This window comes from Micrasema longulum, unplaced genomic scaffold, assembly GCF_059751315.1.
Source record: "Micrasema longulum isolate JH-2025_06_02 unplaced genomic scaffold, ASM5975131v1 h1tg000541l, whole genome shotgun sequence".
NCBI lineage: Eukaryota > Metazoa > Arthropoda > Insecta > Trichoptera > Brachycentridae > Micrasema > Micrasema longulum.
In genome coordinates this window covers 175364-192875 of record NW_028277737.1, presented here as the reverse complement: position 1 = coordinate 192875, position 17512 = coordinate 175364, and the positions used below count along the sequence as shown (strand labels likewise).

The 17512-nt window shown below is 29.8% G+C and overlaps 1 protein-coding gene across 1 annotated transcript in view; it reads right to left on the bottom strand.

Moving 5' to 3' along the window:
• Positions 1–17512, bottom strand: part of Csgalnact (Chondroitin sulfate N-acetylgalactosaminyltransferase) — a 194162-nt gene that overhangs the window by 30668 nt on the left and 145982 nt on the right. The window contains 1 exon segment of the mRNA XM_088227800.1: positions 12453–12604. Within this exon segment, the coding sequence (XP_088083926.1) occupies positions 12453–12604 (152 nt within the window).

Genomic DNA, 17512 nt, shown 5'->3' with positions numbered 1-17512 from the left:
TGAGTGAGAGTCAGTTTACTCCGAAGATGGCTCCTGCAAAGGTAGCCGAAACGTCAGAACAAATCCAACACAAACGGTATCACCCAAAAAAGAATTATATCAGTATATTCTTCTTATTATTTCTTCTTTGTATATTTTCACATGTAAAACTAATATTAAAAAAATAGTATATTGTTAAGTCTCTTTGACATGGGTAAACCCTAGTGAAGTCACATTATTTTTATTTAAAAAAAATAAATAAATTGAAAATGTTTTGTAGCGTAGTGGTAAATGCATGGTGGATTGAATCGGGTTGTGCTCCTGTAGTAATGTCGCTGACTCGCGGATCAGAAGTCACATATTCGAACTTCCCTTCGAATTCATTTTAACAACCGATTCCTATTTACAAGCACAATTTTTTTCACGCAGATTAAAATATTAAGATTTAACAGTTTATTAAAATTTGATTTTTATTTATTTAAAGTAACAACAAGTATTTTGTATTAAATCAAAAATAAAATAAATTTGCCTTAAATTAAATTCATTTTATTGTTTCTTTTAAGGAAGACCGAGAAAGACATGGCAAGACCAAATCCAACAAATAATTGAAGATGGATATATCAAAAAAAGGAATAATTGGTATGTGCGTGCATATTTGCTTTATTTAAAATGTAGCCAGGATAGGAGTAATGGGGCAATTTATTACGCGTCAGTGGCCTATGGTTGAATTTTTGTCTTTGCGTGGCAAATAATCAAGATACTCGTACGTTGCACGTGTTCTTATAAAAACAATAAGTTTTTAAATATCCTACGTTTGCACTAGGGTGTCTTGACGGTGTAGACATGTACAGCAAATAATCGAAAAAAGAGCGGTTACTAAAATTTAGCTTTTTAATTTTGTCCATAACATTTTTTTATTCAATGTTTTTTATTCGTTACCATAATTACTGGATTCGCGTAATTACAAATTCCACTTTCAGATCATCAAATCCTTGATCGTTTTTCTTCCCTGTTATTTAAATTTGTTTCTCCCTAAATCCACTTAATGCCATAAGCCAAACCAGTTCGGAAGGGTTTTGTGATACATCCTTTAGGATATGTCCTGAATAAATTACTTTTCACTTCATAAAATAAATTCATTTAAATTCTCTAAGAATCGAGTTAAGGTGAATAGTTTTAATTTCTTCATAATTTTGTGTATATATTAAACCAACTTAGATATTAAATTCACTTTTAAAAAATACCGGTTTAATCGCTTTCGCGACATTTTCCGTGAAAGCGATTAAACTGGTGATTAGTTATTTAGAATACAAATTTTAAGATTAAAGAAAGCAGAATATTGAGAAGATTTAGTAAATTTAATCCATGAAATGTGTGTTTATTTTTAATTAATAAGAAATATCATTTTTTCAATAAAATATATTAATCTGAGGAAAATTAAAAACGATGCTCAATGATTTTGCTAGTCGCTAAGTTATGAAATACATTTTTTTGGATTTAGTTTTTTTATTATTTTTTTTTATTTATTATAACTTTGACTCTGAATTTTACAGTACATAAGTTAAAAATACAAAAAAACTTGTTTGATAACAGCAAAAAAACCCACTAAGGAATAGCCAAATTCATTTTTGTATGATTCAATACACTTTATGTCGTTTAGACTTTTAGTTATTTTTTGTTATGGTTTAAACGTAAATTTCTGCAAGAATTAACAGTTCAAGAAAAAAAAACATAAAATATTTTTTAACGTAGTTTTGTAAATAGCGACTGTATTTTGGTAATTTAAAGGTATTTTTTTCCTATGAAGACTCGAAAAATATAAAAATGAGTTATTTTAAACAATATTATATAAAGGTTAGTTTGTAAAATCTAAAACATTTGCCAAAAAGCTAGAAAAAACTGCTGAAATACAACTAGAATACCAATTTCACTATATTTTTAGTGATTTTGAACACGCGAAGGCAGCCGTGCTAGCACATGGTGGCAGTTTCGAGATATTGTGTTCATGTTGGCCGCACTAGCAGACCGTAGGCACAGCCGCCATCGCCAATCAGGCCGCAAGTAAATTATATGCTAAGCATGTTTGATATTTTGCGTTCACTGTTATAATTATATTGTTCGGACTCTAAGAAAAAAGATAATAACTAGAGATGCGCCGAATATTCGATAATTATTCGCGTTCAGCATATTTGACGTGGTTTTATATGTAACAAATATTTAACTACTTATTGTGGACACACACTAGGCCAGCAAATAGGACCGCATAAACGGAACTGTGTTACTTTGCCGAAATTTTATATGTATATATGTATTATTTAGATTCCTATTAAGACTGCTTTGAATAAATAATAATAGAAGAAAGTTACAACATAAAATCAGCATTTATTTCAAGTTTAAAGTAATCAACATTTCGCCTGGTGCCTATCGAACCTGCACAAATTTGTTCGGCGCGACAATCCATTCGTGTAATGAACTAAATAATTCGGTTGAATATTCGGTGTTGACGAAAAGCGGACTGTAGCGAAAAAACTAATTTCATTCAGTTTTGTAAAAGGTTGGGAATATTTGAATAAAGAAAAGGGACACGGAATATGCATGTTTTTTGATATGATGTGAATGTTCTTCAATTTTGGGCACTGGATGATGATATGAACTATGAAATAAAACGATTTTTACAACGACGCCCGACAAATACAAGATTTTTTTATGCAATCTAATGTAATGTGTCAAAATGTTGTTTTGTGTTGTTCCAAATTCAAATTTTTGAATTTTAAATATTTTGTATCTTGATGTAAAGATAGGAAAGAAAAACCAGGAATAATATCGATAAATTCTGTTCGGTAAACGCGAAACAAAGTAATGATCGTTTTCGGTTCGGTCAAAAAAATTCTTATTCTGCGTATCTCTAATATTAACAAAATTGAAAGCTTTTAAGGTGTAGGTGTATAGATGGATCCTCAAAATTTAATGGGTAGATAGAGTCAAGAATTAAGACGTGACGAGCAGGCTGTATAAAGAAAAATAACTAAAAAGTATGAAAATTCAGAAGTTGGAAAATTTCGGGCACATCAGAAGACACCCAGAAAAATATGAGAATCATATCTCAGGAAAAGAATTTTCGGATGAAGAACTTGCAGCAATGGTCTTCAGTGTAGGTTTCCTGGGCAGCCGTTGTTAACGAAAAGGTGGACTGTAAATGAAAAACAAATTTCATTCAGTTTTGTGACAGGAAAAATATTTGAGAAAGGATAGGAACATGGAATGAATACCTACCTTTAATATGATCTGAATATTTTTCAATTTCAAGCACTGGATAAAAATATGAACTTTAAAATGAAACAATGTTTTCCACAACGCGCGACGATTCCAACCACATTTTATCCGATTTTATGTGAAGTCAAAAATGTTGTCTGGTTTTTGTTCTAAATCCGAATCTTCTAATTTTGAATTTATTCTATCTTGATGTTAGGTAGGTACCATAAGGATGGGTCAAAGAAAGGATGGAATGAAAGGTAATTGGCCAGGAATAATATCGATAAATGCTGTTATTTATTTAACAGCCGTAAATAAAGTAATGTTGGCCAACATGATAACAGACATCCGATAGCAGATATGCACCTATAGAAGAGAAGAAAAATATTGCGAATAAATAATTATAGGTAAATAGCTTTTTGCGTCTCAATTATAACGTAACATATCAGGTGTTTGAATAAAAAAAAAATTCTGCGTTTAATTAATTGGAGAAAATTCGAATGACAAAGGTTTTTTGATCACTGTTATTAAGCAATAAAAACTCGTCGATTTCAAATGTGTTTTACGAACGGTATTTTAATTTAAAAAGTGCATTAAAAATGATATTTCGAATACGATGAAGGTAAACGTTTTTATTAAAATCGATGAATTCATGTTAAGGGTGGCAATTCTAGGAAAACCCTTAATCCGTACTTGGCGAAATAAGCCGAGATGGCAGAATATGTAATCTGTGGCAGCCGTTGGACCTATAAATCCCTTATGGGCATTCGCCACCCCAAACACACTTTTAAGGGTTAAGTTCCATACACGGTTGATCGGTTCGAACCTTTAACCTGTTTGTAAATTTGTAATTCATCTTAAATTGTTTTTTAACACCCTATTTAAAATGAAATCTGTTTTCGAAATCGTCATTTTAAAACGAATGGGATGGTTTTTAGGTGAACGCGCATAGAATGGAATTTTTACGATATTTACTCAAAAAATCCATTAAAATGATCATAAAAATATTACTTTAAGACGTTACGGCATAATTTAATAATAATTTAAATTACATTTAAATAGTAAAAACAAAATAAAAGAACATATAAAAAAAAATATAAATGAAATATTTAAAAAAAAATATGAGCTATTTTATAAAAAAACTTTTTTATACGCATACTTAATAAAAGGTATGTAAAACGTATTTAAAAGATAAGCATCAAAATATTTATTTATTTATTTACATACGTAAGTTTACTGTACATTATTTGAGACATAAGTCCCAACTCCATGGTACTAAAAGTCCTGCGTTGAGATGGGACTAGTAATTAGTTGACACAGACACATGAGCATATCATCACAAATATAGGATCAGAAACATAAAAAATATTTTTTTTTAAAAATGCATATGGTAAACAGTAAACTTAAGCATTCGGAAAATCATCAAGGAGTTTCCTACTTAAATCCCTTCCACTAAGGAAAATCCAGTCTTTAACTACCTTCTTTAAAATAGTTTTTGTCCTTGAGAGCTTAATACGCTCTTCCAAAATATTGAGCACTGTCGGTGCGATAAATGAGAGATGTCTCTGAGCAAAATTCATACGAGTTTTGGGTATGACATAATTTATATATATGTATATATATTATGTGTTTATTACCAAGCAATCATTTACCAATATTATTACTTGTATAATAAGTAGGTTTGATATTATTTGGTAAAAAATTGAATACGTTTGTGGGTAAAGTATTTACGTAAATATTTATTCTTCATTTATTATCCTTATTACTATTTTTATAATTACTGTTGACAGGATATGATAAATATGCGTTATACGATGATCCATTGTAATAGTCACCCTATACCTATTAAACTCAAGCCTCTCCCTTCATTCCCTCCCTCTATTTACAACTATTTCTCCCACAACATAAAATATTTTCATCACCTAATCAGTGCATGTCGCGGTTGCTTGTTAAAATGTATGTCATGGTGGTTTTATATTTTTGTAAATTAACGATGGTGAAGGTGTATAGTGGGTTTTGCATGTTGATTAAATTAGTGTCTTGACAAAGAGACGGGGTGATAAATCCACCAAGTCCATGAAAAAGTATAGAAATTGAAAAAATGAAATTTTCAGGCGTTGCCTAGTATGTAGGTGAAATAATTCAATTAGACGAATCTCACCCGCATAATTAAAGGTTTCAGCTCTTTAACTTCACAAACATGAACAAATGAAAGAATTGAAGGAATAAAGATTTTCAAATATGTGGCAGAATGGTGAATGTTACACAGTGTGTAAAGTGGCCACTTAAACCAGCCAATGACAGGTCATAAGCCCTGTAGACGCCTAGAGTTCTATATAACCTTCTATTAAATGATATTCATCTCTGTTGTAATATGTTAATGTTAACAGCTCCCCAGGGAGTTGAATCCAGTCCTTGTCTACAAAAATTTGGCCAAACTCAAAATATTGTTGAATTAAATTATATGAAAAAGATTATGAAAACTATATTTTCACAAAGGTTAACAATCTAACTTCAATATTTTAATTTTTGATAACATTAGTTTTTTTAATTTATTTGCTATCTGCACGTGTATCTCAAAATCGAAAATCTCGAGTTTATCTCACTTTTGTTGCTTTGCGTTAGCGAATTGTAGAATAAATATGACGAGAGTTAATAACTTTGATACGATTAGATGTATCAAAAAAGACGATTTAATTTTTGAAGATTGTAAAAATCTGGGCATTTAGAGAGCTTTTGAATTATCAATGGGTGGTTTAAATGATCACTTTACACTCTAAAACATTTATTATTTTGCCTAATGTTTGTGATTTCTACAGAATCACATTTAGTTAATTTATTTATTTATCTAGTCAAAGCAGGCATGCTTTCATATTATTTGATATTTATTTACACGACCTACAGGCTTTTACATTTATTAGTAATACATTCGAGTGCAGCAGTGTAACATAAGTAAATACATTAGATTAAAAGTAAGAATCACGTAAGAAAGACTAAAAGAAACAATAATAAGGTAAAGAGAAGAAAATATACCCACATAGGTACAGGGGTATACAGAAAGATCTTTAATATATTTACATACATAAATACACACCCTTATATGCATACATACACACACACACATGTGAACACACATTTATATATACAAACACATAAATATATATATTATTATAGAGACCCATAAAAAAAATAAAGAAACATTTAATAAAATTTAGTAAATAAAGAACAATAATAAGAAATTTTATATAGAATAATTTAAAGCCTTTAGTTTACCTTTAGTTACTTAACCTGTAATTAGATAAAGAACTTCACAATACTCGATACCTAGCCGGTGTAGTCTAGGGATTGGTGAATTTAAATAATAATTATGACTGCCAGGAGATTAAAAAATATCAATAGCTGCTGAGTATTTCAAACAGGTACTTTTATGTTAATTATACTAATTAAAGTTTTAATTTGTTTGTTTCTTTAAAAGAAATAAATAAATAATACATCAATAAATGAAGTTCTTTTTATTTTTTAAAAAGAAATACTATTTTTTTCATACTAGTCTCATAAGATTAAATTTTAAAATAGTTAGAACTCATATATTAGTCTACAAAGTTTAAAACATACCCAAAATAAATTACCTTAAGAAAATAATGTATTGTGTAATTATTATTGTGTCACTTTAAATACTTTTCTGACGTTATGGGCATTCTCATAAGAGAACCAGTATTAATTCAACGTTGAATCTCACCCAATTAAAACTGTTTTTTATTTTACTACAGAAACAACTGTAATTGTGAACACGTGAAATTCTCAACGATTAAAAGTTTTACTACACAGAAAATCTGTTTGGAATATAGATTTATTCAAATCTGTTGAAGATCCAAGATTCAATACATAAATCACAAGCTTGAGCAACCGGAATCATGATTTGGTGTTCTATACTTTAGACCCTTATCAATAACGGAAGTACCCCCAGCGGAACCGGAAAAGGGCCGTAACAATATCTTGTTACACGTAGACACAGGAAGTCTTGGGGGAGTATGCAGTGCAACTCTTCGTTATAATATTTGAATGTAAAAGACGAAGCATAATATTTAAATTGATTATATTATTTTACTGTTTTTACTTACTTCCTGTTTTAAATAAATATTTGGGTTTTTTAGATCTACACAAATGTTTAAAAATGTAACATTTTTAACTGGTTGTAAAAACTGAGTTATAAGCTTAACTTTTGAAGCTACTTTTCTTTATTTTTTATAATGGAGTTGCGTTGTTTTTTACCTTGTTTGTATTGTACAAGTTTTATATTTACTTTTAAAGAATAGTTACGTATTTGTTTACGTAAAAAAATCGATTAAATTATCATTAATGAAAAACTTATAAAAGTTGATATGTTTATACAATGTAAGGATAAGGTGGGATATTTTAGCTATGACCTGTTTCATGAGCTTCTCCGCATTTGCTCTAGTAATGAGGAAACCACAGAAAACTGGCTAGGAGAAGGAGGTGTCGTTTGTTAACAAATCTTCCGATCCACTTAAAGAGTGTTCGGCATTTGGTGTCCCGCTATCGTTAAAACCATTTATTGCTTTTACTGTTTCTATAATGTATAATGTCTTTACCTCTTTTGACAAGTTTTCACGATCTATCACTACATGAATATCGTACAAATCCTGATTTAGACATCTGCATCACACCTTCAATTGCATTAAACTTTAAAATCTAAGAAAAAAATATTGTCAACAATGTCTAAAGTATGTTTGTCAGCCCCAACAACTATTTAAAAAAAAAAATAATTGCAGCCAATAAATGAATAGTGTATAAGAATTTTTTACTGTAAATTAAGATTTTTTTATGGCTCTGAAACTGTTAAAAGTATTAATTTTAATGGTTAAAACAACATTTATATTGCATTTTTTATTAATAAATAGCATAGTAAATAGCATATATAATTTATTTTTATTTTTATTAACAAACATTTATGTTTTAATATAAGCAATTTTCATAATCTGTCAAACCGTATTCATCGTTTAATGAAATTATAAAAAAAAAAGAAACTCACACTCAGGCTGTGATTTTGTGGGATTTTTTGTTTGTTTGTGATATGGGGATGATAGGGCTTTATAAGGTTATGCGTAGGCATAGTTGTAGAGATTTCTACCACCATGTCTAGGCATAACTTTATACCAGGTTACGTAGTAAGGCCTCTTGAATCACATTAATATTAAGCTCGTAGTTTAATTCCATGGGCCTTACTCATGAATTCGGTATAAAGTTACTCATAGGTACCGTAGTAGAATACGGATAGGAATACATGCTTATTACCTTATACTAGTGGTAGAATAAGGATGGTATTCCCATTTTAAGGTCCAATCAGTTTTAGAATAGCATTAGCGAACAAAACGCACATTTCAAAATGTATTTATTTTAAAAAATCGACGGCGATCTTATTGCAATTCCGATAAATTTTGTTTAAAGTTATTAAATAACTCTCATAACTTTATCTGACTTAATGAGAAGAAGAAAATAGTTTTCATATTAATTTTAAAGGACTCTAAATAGGGTTGGAAACTACTATTTAATGAGAAAAAAGCTTCTATTGTTGGGCATTTCGACTTACAAATAACCTAGGAACTAGTGATGGAACGGAAGTCGAGTTTGTGTGATGGATCGCTGACGTCATCCAACGAGAAAATTAATATGGACATTAGGTTAACAATGGAAGCTTGAAATATGCGTCAGGTCAGATAGTAATCTCACTCTGAATAGACCTGCCTAGAAAACGTTCTTAAAGGAAAACAAAATAAGTCAGCAAAAACGCATCGTTGTTTGCAAAATTTGAAAAAAAAACACCGTAAAACTTTAAGCTTAGGAAAGCTAAAATGAGTTTACTCTAGCTTGAAAATAAACTCATTAGGTAATACTTTAGTAATTTAAAATATTCAAGATACTCATGTATGCTTAGTACCTTGCTTATAAAATACACAATCTGGATTTATATTTATGTTGCTTTTTATCCAAATGTTTCATTTGTATATTTTGATTGAAATATCTGTATTCGTCGTATTCTTTGAGTAAGCATTCAAAAAATGGATTAAACCTAATTTATCTGACTGTATTCTGATCAAAAGTACATGAGAAAGATTAAGATATTTTCAGTAATTCTCTAAGGGAAGTCAAAAGTAATTTATTATCTACTCGGTTTTGCCCGCTGCTTTGCTCGCGTGGTATTAGAGAGAAAGTAGTTAATTAATTAGTTTTGTAGCTTAACAATGAGACTTTTCCCGATGGAATGTAATGTGTTTTCCGGATAAAAGTAGCTTGTATCGATTGTTGATCCTCCAAATATCGATAAATATATTTGGATAATTTATATAGCGCCGTTTTTGTGAAAATTACCTCAAGGGCGCTGTACAATAAATAAATATCCCAGCACGTCTTGCAGCTGCAGAGTGCATGGATTGTTGGGATTATAGTTCCTCGTATCCAATTATGATACATAGGAGCTAGATAACAGCTCGTCGTGGAGCTACAGAGCGCACGAACAATAAAAAATCTAGCCCCTATTTACATTTTTTATTTTTTTATTTGACAATGAAATATAGAGTTTAAGTGCTTTAAAAAGTAAATTAAAACAAATTTATAAAAATAGAAGTAAGATTACAACAAGTCTTGCAGCTATTGAGCACACGGACGGTTGGAATTCTAAACCATATTTACTTAATTTGGAAATTTAATAGTTGATAAAATTTACCTATTGAAGCTAGATTATTAATCGTCTTGCAGCTACAAAGTGCATGGACGAGTAAAATTCTAGCAACTCAAATTTATACCAATAAGTTTACAATTAATTTACATAAATTTATTTATTTATACAAAGTGCACGAACGAGTGAAATTCTAGCAACTCAAATTTACACCAATAGTTAGACTATAAATTTACATAAATAAACATTTAAAAGTAAATTTGCTAAGTTTCATGCTAAAAAGTAAACAATAAAAAACTAAACAGATAAAGAACCGTTTCGACACTATGGATCACATAACAGATAAAAAAATATCCGAAGGGTAGCTTAGATTTTGGGTAGTCACTAGTCACTGTCGCAGTGTCACACATGTGCAAACACATGTTGTTTGCTAAATTCCTGGAAGATGGGTGTAGTGTAGTGCGAAAACAAAAACGACGATCCGTTGGTTTACATATTTTTTTTTTTTTTTTTTTTGCACCACAACAGGCCAGGAGGCCTAATAACAGTGGTGAATTACATCACAGAGCACCCAGGCTTGAGAAAAATCACATTTTAATTTTTGTGTTCTCACCGGGAATCGAACCCGGAACCTCCCGTGCGTGAGTCAGGCGTCTTGACCACTACACCACGGAGGCCGCCAATGACTTAGCTTCGTTATTCAGTTTTAATATCAATTATTTTTCCAAGGGTATCTTTACGGGATGAAAATAAGCTTGTGGCATTGGTCAGCTCTTCAGATATTCTTTTGCAAAAAAATCACCTCGATCGGTCTGTCCGTTGCAACGTGAAATAATCATTAGTTGCTCTACCAAGAATTTTCCTGTAGCAGTAATATTTTTTTCGAAATGTGGGTAGCCCAAAACATTTTTTAACTCTCCGGCTTTCTCTATGCAAAAAATCACGTTGATTGGTTGCAACGTGAAGGAAACACAAATAAACAGAAAATCACATTATTATATTTATAATAATAGTATGGATAGTTAGTACGTCACAATAGATCTGCGCAGGTCACAGTGACGTCAAAAGCTTGTATAGTATGAACCCCCACCCTTAAGTTTAATGAATATTATTAATTAGTCAATCTGCTTTCATAATTTACTATTAAGTCTTAGAAATTATAACAGAGATAGATAACATTTTAGAGAAATAAATATGGAAGTCTAGACATTTACAGGACTTATGAACTGTCATTGACAAGTTTAAGTGGTCACTTTACACATTCTGTAACATTATTAAGTCATTTTTCTGTATGATTTTTTATTGGTTTTTTTATGTTTTCTTATAATCATTCTATTATTGTATCATAACATGAACTTTTTCTTTTAGAAAACATTTTTTATAATTTTTAACTTATATTTTCATCAGTTTATTAAGCATTTACAATTAATATCATTATCAAATTACTTTTTGCTAAACTTTGAATGCTGTGAACAATTATAAATGGTGATAAGTTTAGCAACGTTTTTTTATATCTTGTATGTAATCTATTTATGTATTTACACATAAATAAAGATATTTATATAAATCCATAACCACTCAAAAATAAACTATATTTTATTGATTATTTTATTTATTTATTATTTTATTTTTATTTTATTTTATTTGGGAAATCAACAGTTCTACATACACATTTTTAGTAAACAAACAGATATAGTGTATAAACTCAGAACTAATAACAGATTTCTACATAGTATACAAAGTTAGTAAAGAAAATATATTACATATCAAATAAATACATACAATTTATACGTATAAAAATGTTATTTTCATGTACTCAATAATCAAAGATTTTTAAAATATTTATTTTAAGAACATTAAGTTACTGTAAATCGGTCAGGATAAGGACAAAAATGCTTGAAGAGAGGATAAGGAGGGGAGGAGAGATGTACATATTTATTATTATAATGTCTACTAAGTTACATAACACATTTTTAGTGTAAATTTTAAATCTGACAGAATGATGTTTGTGTAATCTATATTTTTAAATTTTGTAATGTACATTGAAAAAGTCCTACGAAAAAAAGCACTTTTAACATACGATGTTTTACTTATTGGTAGATGAAACAGGTGGTGGTATAAATAAATTATTTCACCTACTAGGTAAAAAAATCAGCCTGATGAATTTCACCCACATCAATAAAAGTTTCCGCTCTTTTGCTTCAGAAAAGTCAACAGATTGAAGCGTTGAGGAAATATGGATGTTCAAACATAAGCAGAATGCTGAATTTATACATTGTATAATTTTATACATTGGCCACTAAAACCAGTTGATTAAAGTTCTTAAAAAAATAAATCCTCTGTTTCAATCTCTAGGAGGTGGAATCCAGTCTCGTCCAGACATACACGAAATACTGTTAAAAGAACATTCTAACACGCTACTTTGATTCTTTTTATTTTTACATGATTTAGTTTAATAAATTATCCAAATATATAAATTTATAGCTATCTTTGGTTGTCTAATAAATATGGTAGAGTTTCATACCTATATTGACAGGTCATGCCATATCCGAAGTCTCTCCAAAATCCTGTATCCCTGGAGATGAGGAGCTGGTCGGTCTCTGGAGGAACTTCTCTTCCCTGAAGCGTGTATACCACGTGGGGGTTGTAGAGACTGAACACCACGGGGTAGTAAACCTGAATAATAAATAATTATTATAGTTATCAAAAACATTTTTCAATTTGTGGTATGACATTTAACACTTATATGTTTATAAATTTGTATAAACCACTTTAATTTAAAGTTATACTTCGGACGGTTTCGAGATTACTACCTCATTATCAGGAATTAAACTAACTTATAACTCATTTTTCTGTCTCATTTATGCATTATTTTATAATATAAATGGCAACGCGAGTAATTATAAGTTAGTTTAATTCCTTACGATGAGGTAGTAACCTCGAAACCGGTCGAAGTATAACTCTAAATTAAAGTGGTTTGTACAAATTTATAAACGTAAAAGTGTAATAAATAATTACATTAAAGACAAATACATTCAGAACGTTTTAAACAAATAAGTACTAAATCATGTAATATTGGTGTTTTTTGTTGATATTTCTTGATAAAACCAGCGCTAGCGCAACAAACATTTTTGCCTCAGTAGGCATCTTCAAGACTGGTGAATTATTTACAACATTTACAGTTTTTATACTTTCTTCCAAATATGTTAAAAATAGTATAAAAACTGTTAATGTTGTAAACAATTCACCAGTCTTGAAGACGCCTACTTAGGCGAAAGCGCTCATTGGTGAAAATAATAAAAACTAAAACTAAATCAAGAAGATTCATTGATAAGTTGATTTATAATTTTATCATAATCATTAACTAAATCATGTATTTAAAAAAGGTTCAAAAAATTATAATGTGTTACCCAAATCACAAAAGAAGCTAAAAATATTACCGCCTTATAGAAAAATGTTGAAATATATTAGAAACGTATAATTCCGTAAAATGAAAAACCAATCAATTTTCATATTATTTAAAACACGTTTAATAAAAGTTAGGATAAATGTACAGTTTTTTTTTCAGATAACAATAGATTTATATCAGTTGTGACACTAAAAAAAGTCACGTATTTTTCAGAAACATCAAAAATAAGGTAATGATTAAGTAAAACCAATACTGCGCATTAATAAACCCACTGTTTTTCTAAAACAGTTGTGTTTTTTAATTAAGAATCTTAGGTTTGGACTGTCAATAAGATTTTTTTTACATACCTAAAAATATAATCCAAATGACACTACTCAAAATCAACAAAGTGTTATTTCCTATTCTGTAATGGGGAGAAGTAGTAGCTAAGTAAAATTTCATACAATGTAGAGTAATTGAAGTTTGAATGCAAAGATAGAGCGATATGGCATTCTATTTTATCAGCCTACCCCTAAGGGTAGCGGCGTAATGGTTTATTTGTTTGTCTTTAATAATTATATTGAGTACATTTTAAAAGGTAACTGTTATTTTTAACGGCTCACAGCTTTCTCCTTTGTTTATGGGCTTTGATTAACGCAGTCCACTTAATGCTCAGAGAAATAAACTAGGAAATTGAAATAATTGATTAATTGCTTCGTGAATCTACCAGAGAAAATGGAAGACAAAAATGAATCTTCGTATGCTGTAGATGTGTTCCTACAGCAAAGACATGCATTCAAGGAGCAAGCGGTGTTATCACTCCTGACTTGAGATGACACACTTTCTATGTCTGCCTAAATCATGTCATAAATTACAAATTATTGTTGCATGTCTGCTATTTATAATTTATTTTGAAATGTCTGATATTCGTAATTTATCCATACAGTGTTTCTGATTAACATAAAACATTGTTACACATGGGTATATGTAATTGTGCGGATGTTAGAGGACCGGGAGCTGGCCGGTGTAGAGGAGCCAAATAGCCCGCAATGGTGGCATGCCTCTCGGCTCAGTATCTGCACAGTACTTTTGTGTATTATATTATTTCTATGTTTTTTTTTGTTATTATTTTAGAAAATAATAATTTTAAAATACGTGAAATAAAATAAAATAAATAAAAAGATTGTTTAGGTAAAGTTAATTTATTGTATTATAAATCTTCAATTCTAATCTATTAGGGCTGTAATACGCCGGTTCATTGGCTTAAAAAAAGAAAAAAAAAAACCTGCAAAAAATGAAAACAACGCGGCGGCCTTCGTCATGTAGTGGTCAAGACGCTTGACTCACGCACGGAAGTTTCCGAGTTCAATTCCCGGTAAGAACACAAAAATTTAAATTAGATTTTTCTCAAGCCTGGGTGTTCTGTGATGAAATTCAACTCTAAAATTGGGCCTCCTGGCCTGTTGTGGGGCAAAAAAAGCAAATAATATGTTGTTGATTTCAAGTATAATATTATATTTAATATAAAATTCGAATCTTCTACATTATTGTTACTCCTTCTAGCGTAATAACCGTGAGTCAAAATTATTTTTTCTAACGCATCGAACTATATCACACCGCTCTTCATCTGGGCTGATGTAAAATGAGCTAGATTTTTCAGTAACTAAAAACCTGAAAAAATAGAAAAATATGTGATATAATAAAATACAGTTTGATCAATAAAAAAATAACTGTTTTCCATAATTAAATAAATGAAAAATATGGTGTTTCCATATATACTTTGAATAAAAGATCAAAATATTTGATTGCAAAACTTTAAAATACACTATAAAAAAAAAATTACTCAGTCCGTCTTGGCAAGTTCAGAATATTTATATAATTTAAATAAAATTCATATTTAAGTATGAATTTAACAATCGTTCTCATATAAATTTGGAGGGAACGGTAAATCATGTTAGCACACGTGCCATATAAGTGAAATGCGTATATTTAAAAAATATGTACATCCGTAGAATGAGGCTTTGAAAGGAATAAGTAAATACCTTCATTATAAATGCGAAAGGAGATACCCTCGAAAATTACGTACAGTCCTTGGCAAAAATATTATGTTATTAGTTAATATAAATGTTTAAAAATAATTTCTTTTAACAACGTTTTTTGAAAATATATAAATAGTCGATTTTTGTTATTAAATTTGCTTTGAAATCAAACTAAACTAACTAGTAACGCGTGAATGTTTACTGCCATTTATATGTTTTGGCTGTCGGATTTTCCTTGAGAAGTAGGAATCTGAGCAGCCTGGCAGTACCTACCGCATTGCAACAATTCACAAATTCCATTTTCAAATAAAATTGACAGCTGTATTTTTTCTTCAAACAAATGATGTCTTCTGTGATCCGCACTATAAACTAACAACAACAAATAATATTCTTACCGATATCTTGCTATTTAAGTTACCGCTAAAGTGTCAGCATTATTATCATCACAGCATCCAATATCCAAAAATACTGATGCATAAAGCAGAAAAAGAAAGAACCTAACATCCGCATCATTCCCGCATTTAATATTTGGTGGAGCAAGGGGGAACACATCAATACAGGTGAGTCGATTTCCATTGCATATTAAGTGGCAGAAAACGTCCTTAGTAACGTGTGTGTTGGCTGACCTTGTTGGACCATCTTGGATCTGTTCATGCGCTCTCTAAGCTATCGAGACTTTGACCAATTAGCGCTTTCACCCTCTAATGGGCATCTTCAGACTGGTGAATATCCCATATCCCGTATTTTTTTACCAAGTATTCTTTTAAATAAAAACTTATATGTAAATATAAGTTATAACATCATTACAATACTATTTGTTTTAAGGATAGGAGAGAGGATGGAATATCACAAGCGTTTATCTTGAGATGCATTACTTTTTATATACATTTTTCCAACATTTACGTAACTTCAGATAGTTATGAAATGATCGGAATTAATGTTTTGATTTTACCGGTCTCACAAACTCTTTTTTGGGTGGTTTGTCTTTAATTTAAAATGATTTAATCTTGTCAGTAATTGGTCCGGTAATACATTTTTTTAATGGTTTGTTGAAAGATAATGAGTTCTTTGGTTTGTTTTTGACATCATTAATATTATAATTATGAGAAGACCTCTGATTGAACTTTAATACATTTAGTATCCCTAAATCTGTCTTCATTGAAGAAACTTTGAACTGAGACGGACCATACATATGCATATTTAAAATACTGCTATAAGTGATGTTCCATCTCTGTTGCAAACAATGTATTTTCATGTTTCCAACCGCGTCACCCGAAGTCAAAATTTGTTATTTATCCAATCTTCTAGAATCAACTTTTGTTTATATGTCCCAATGTGAATGCGTAGATTAGTCAATTTAACACACAATTTGGCATTCTTCCGGATAGATCTTCCTGCTTTTCGTAGATTTTTTAGCCATTAACACAGTGTAGGATGAAGATGGGTTAGCTCGAAGTCTTATATGTTGTCATTGTGTTTATGAATATATTGTATTTTATTTATTTATTTTTTCATATTTTTTGCTTACAAACTATAATTAATAATAAAATAATGTGACCTCACTGGGGTGTTTCCAGTGCCGAAGACACTTAACAAAATATTTTTTTTTTATTACATTTGAGAATAAACAAAGAAGACTAACCTAAAATTATGAAAATAATTAACAAATATTCAGACAGTTTTAAAAACAAGGTATTTTTATTTTTTTATTTAAATCTTAAAGTAGGGCACACATATCATACATATTGTTATGTGTGTTCTAATAATAACATTGAAAATATATTTAATTTATAAATTGTTTATCACATATGTCTTGACCATTATTTTATGTACATCTACATTATTTATATTACAAAACACACATATTGTATATGTATTATTATTTGATTGGCCTTGTTTGTCTTTGCTACATAGTTTTATGTTCTTTTTGTTCAATTTCTAGAACGTATGTTTCTTCGTATAACTATGGATGGGATTAAGACAAAAATGCATGAAAAGAGATGAAGGAAGGGTAGCAAGAGTTAAAATATAAACATATTTAGTATTAGAGTACTTGTCAAGGTGCTTGATGAATTTATGTGTTAATTTTAATATGATATTGGTACGTGCATGTGGTTTTTAGTATTTTGACAAAGGACTGTATTTTAGGTACAGTAT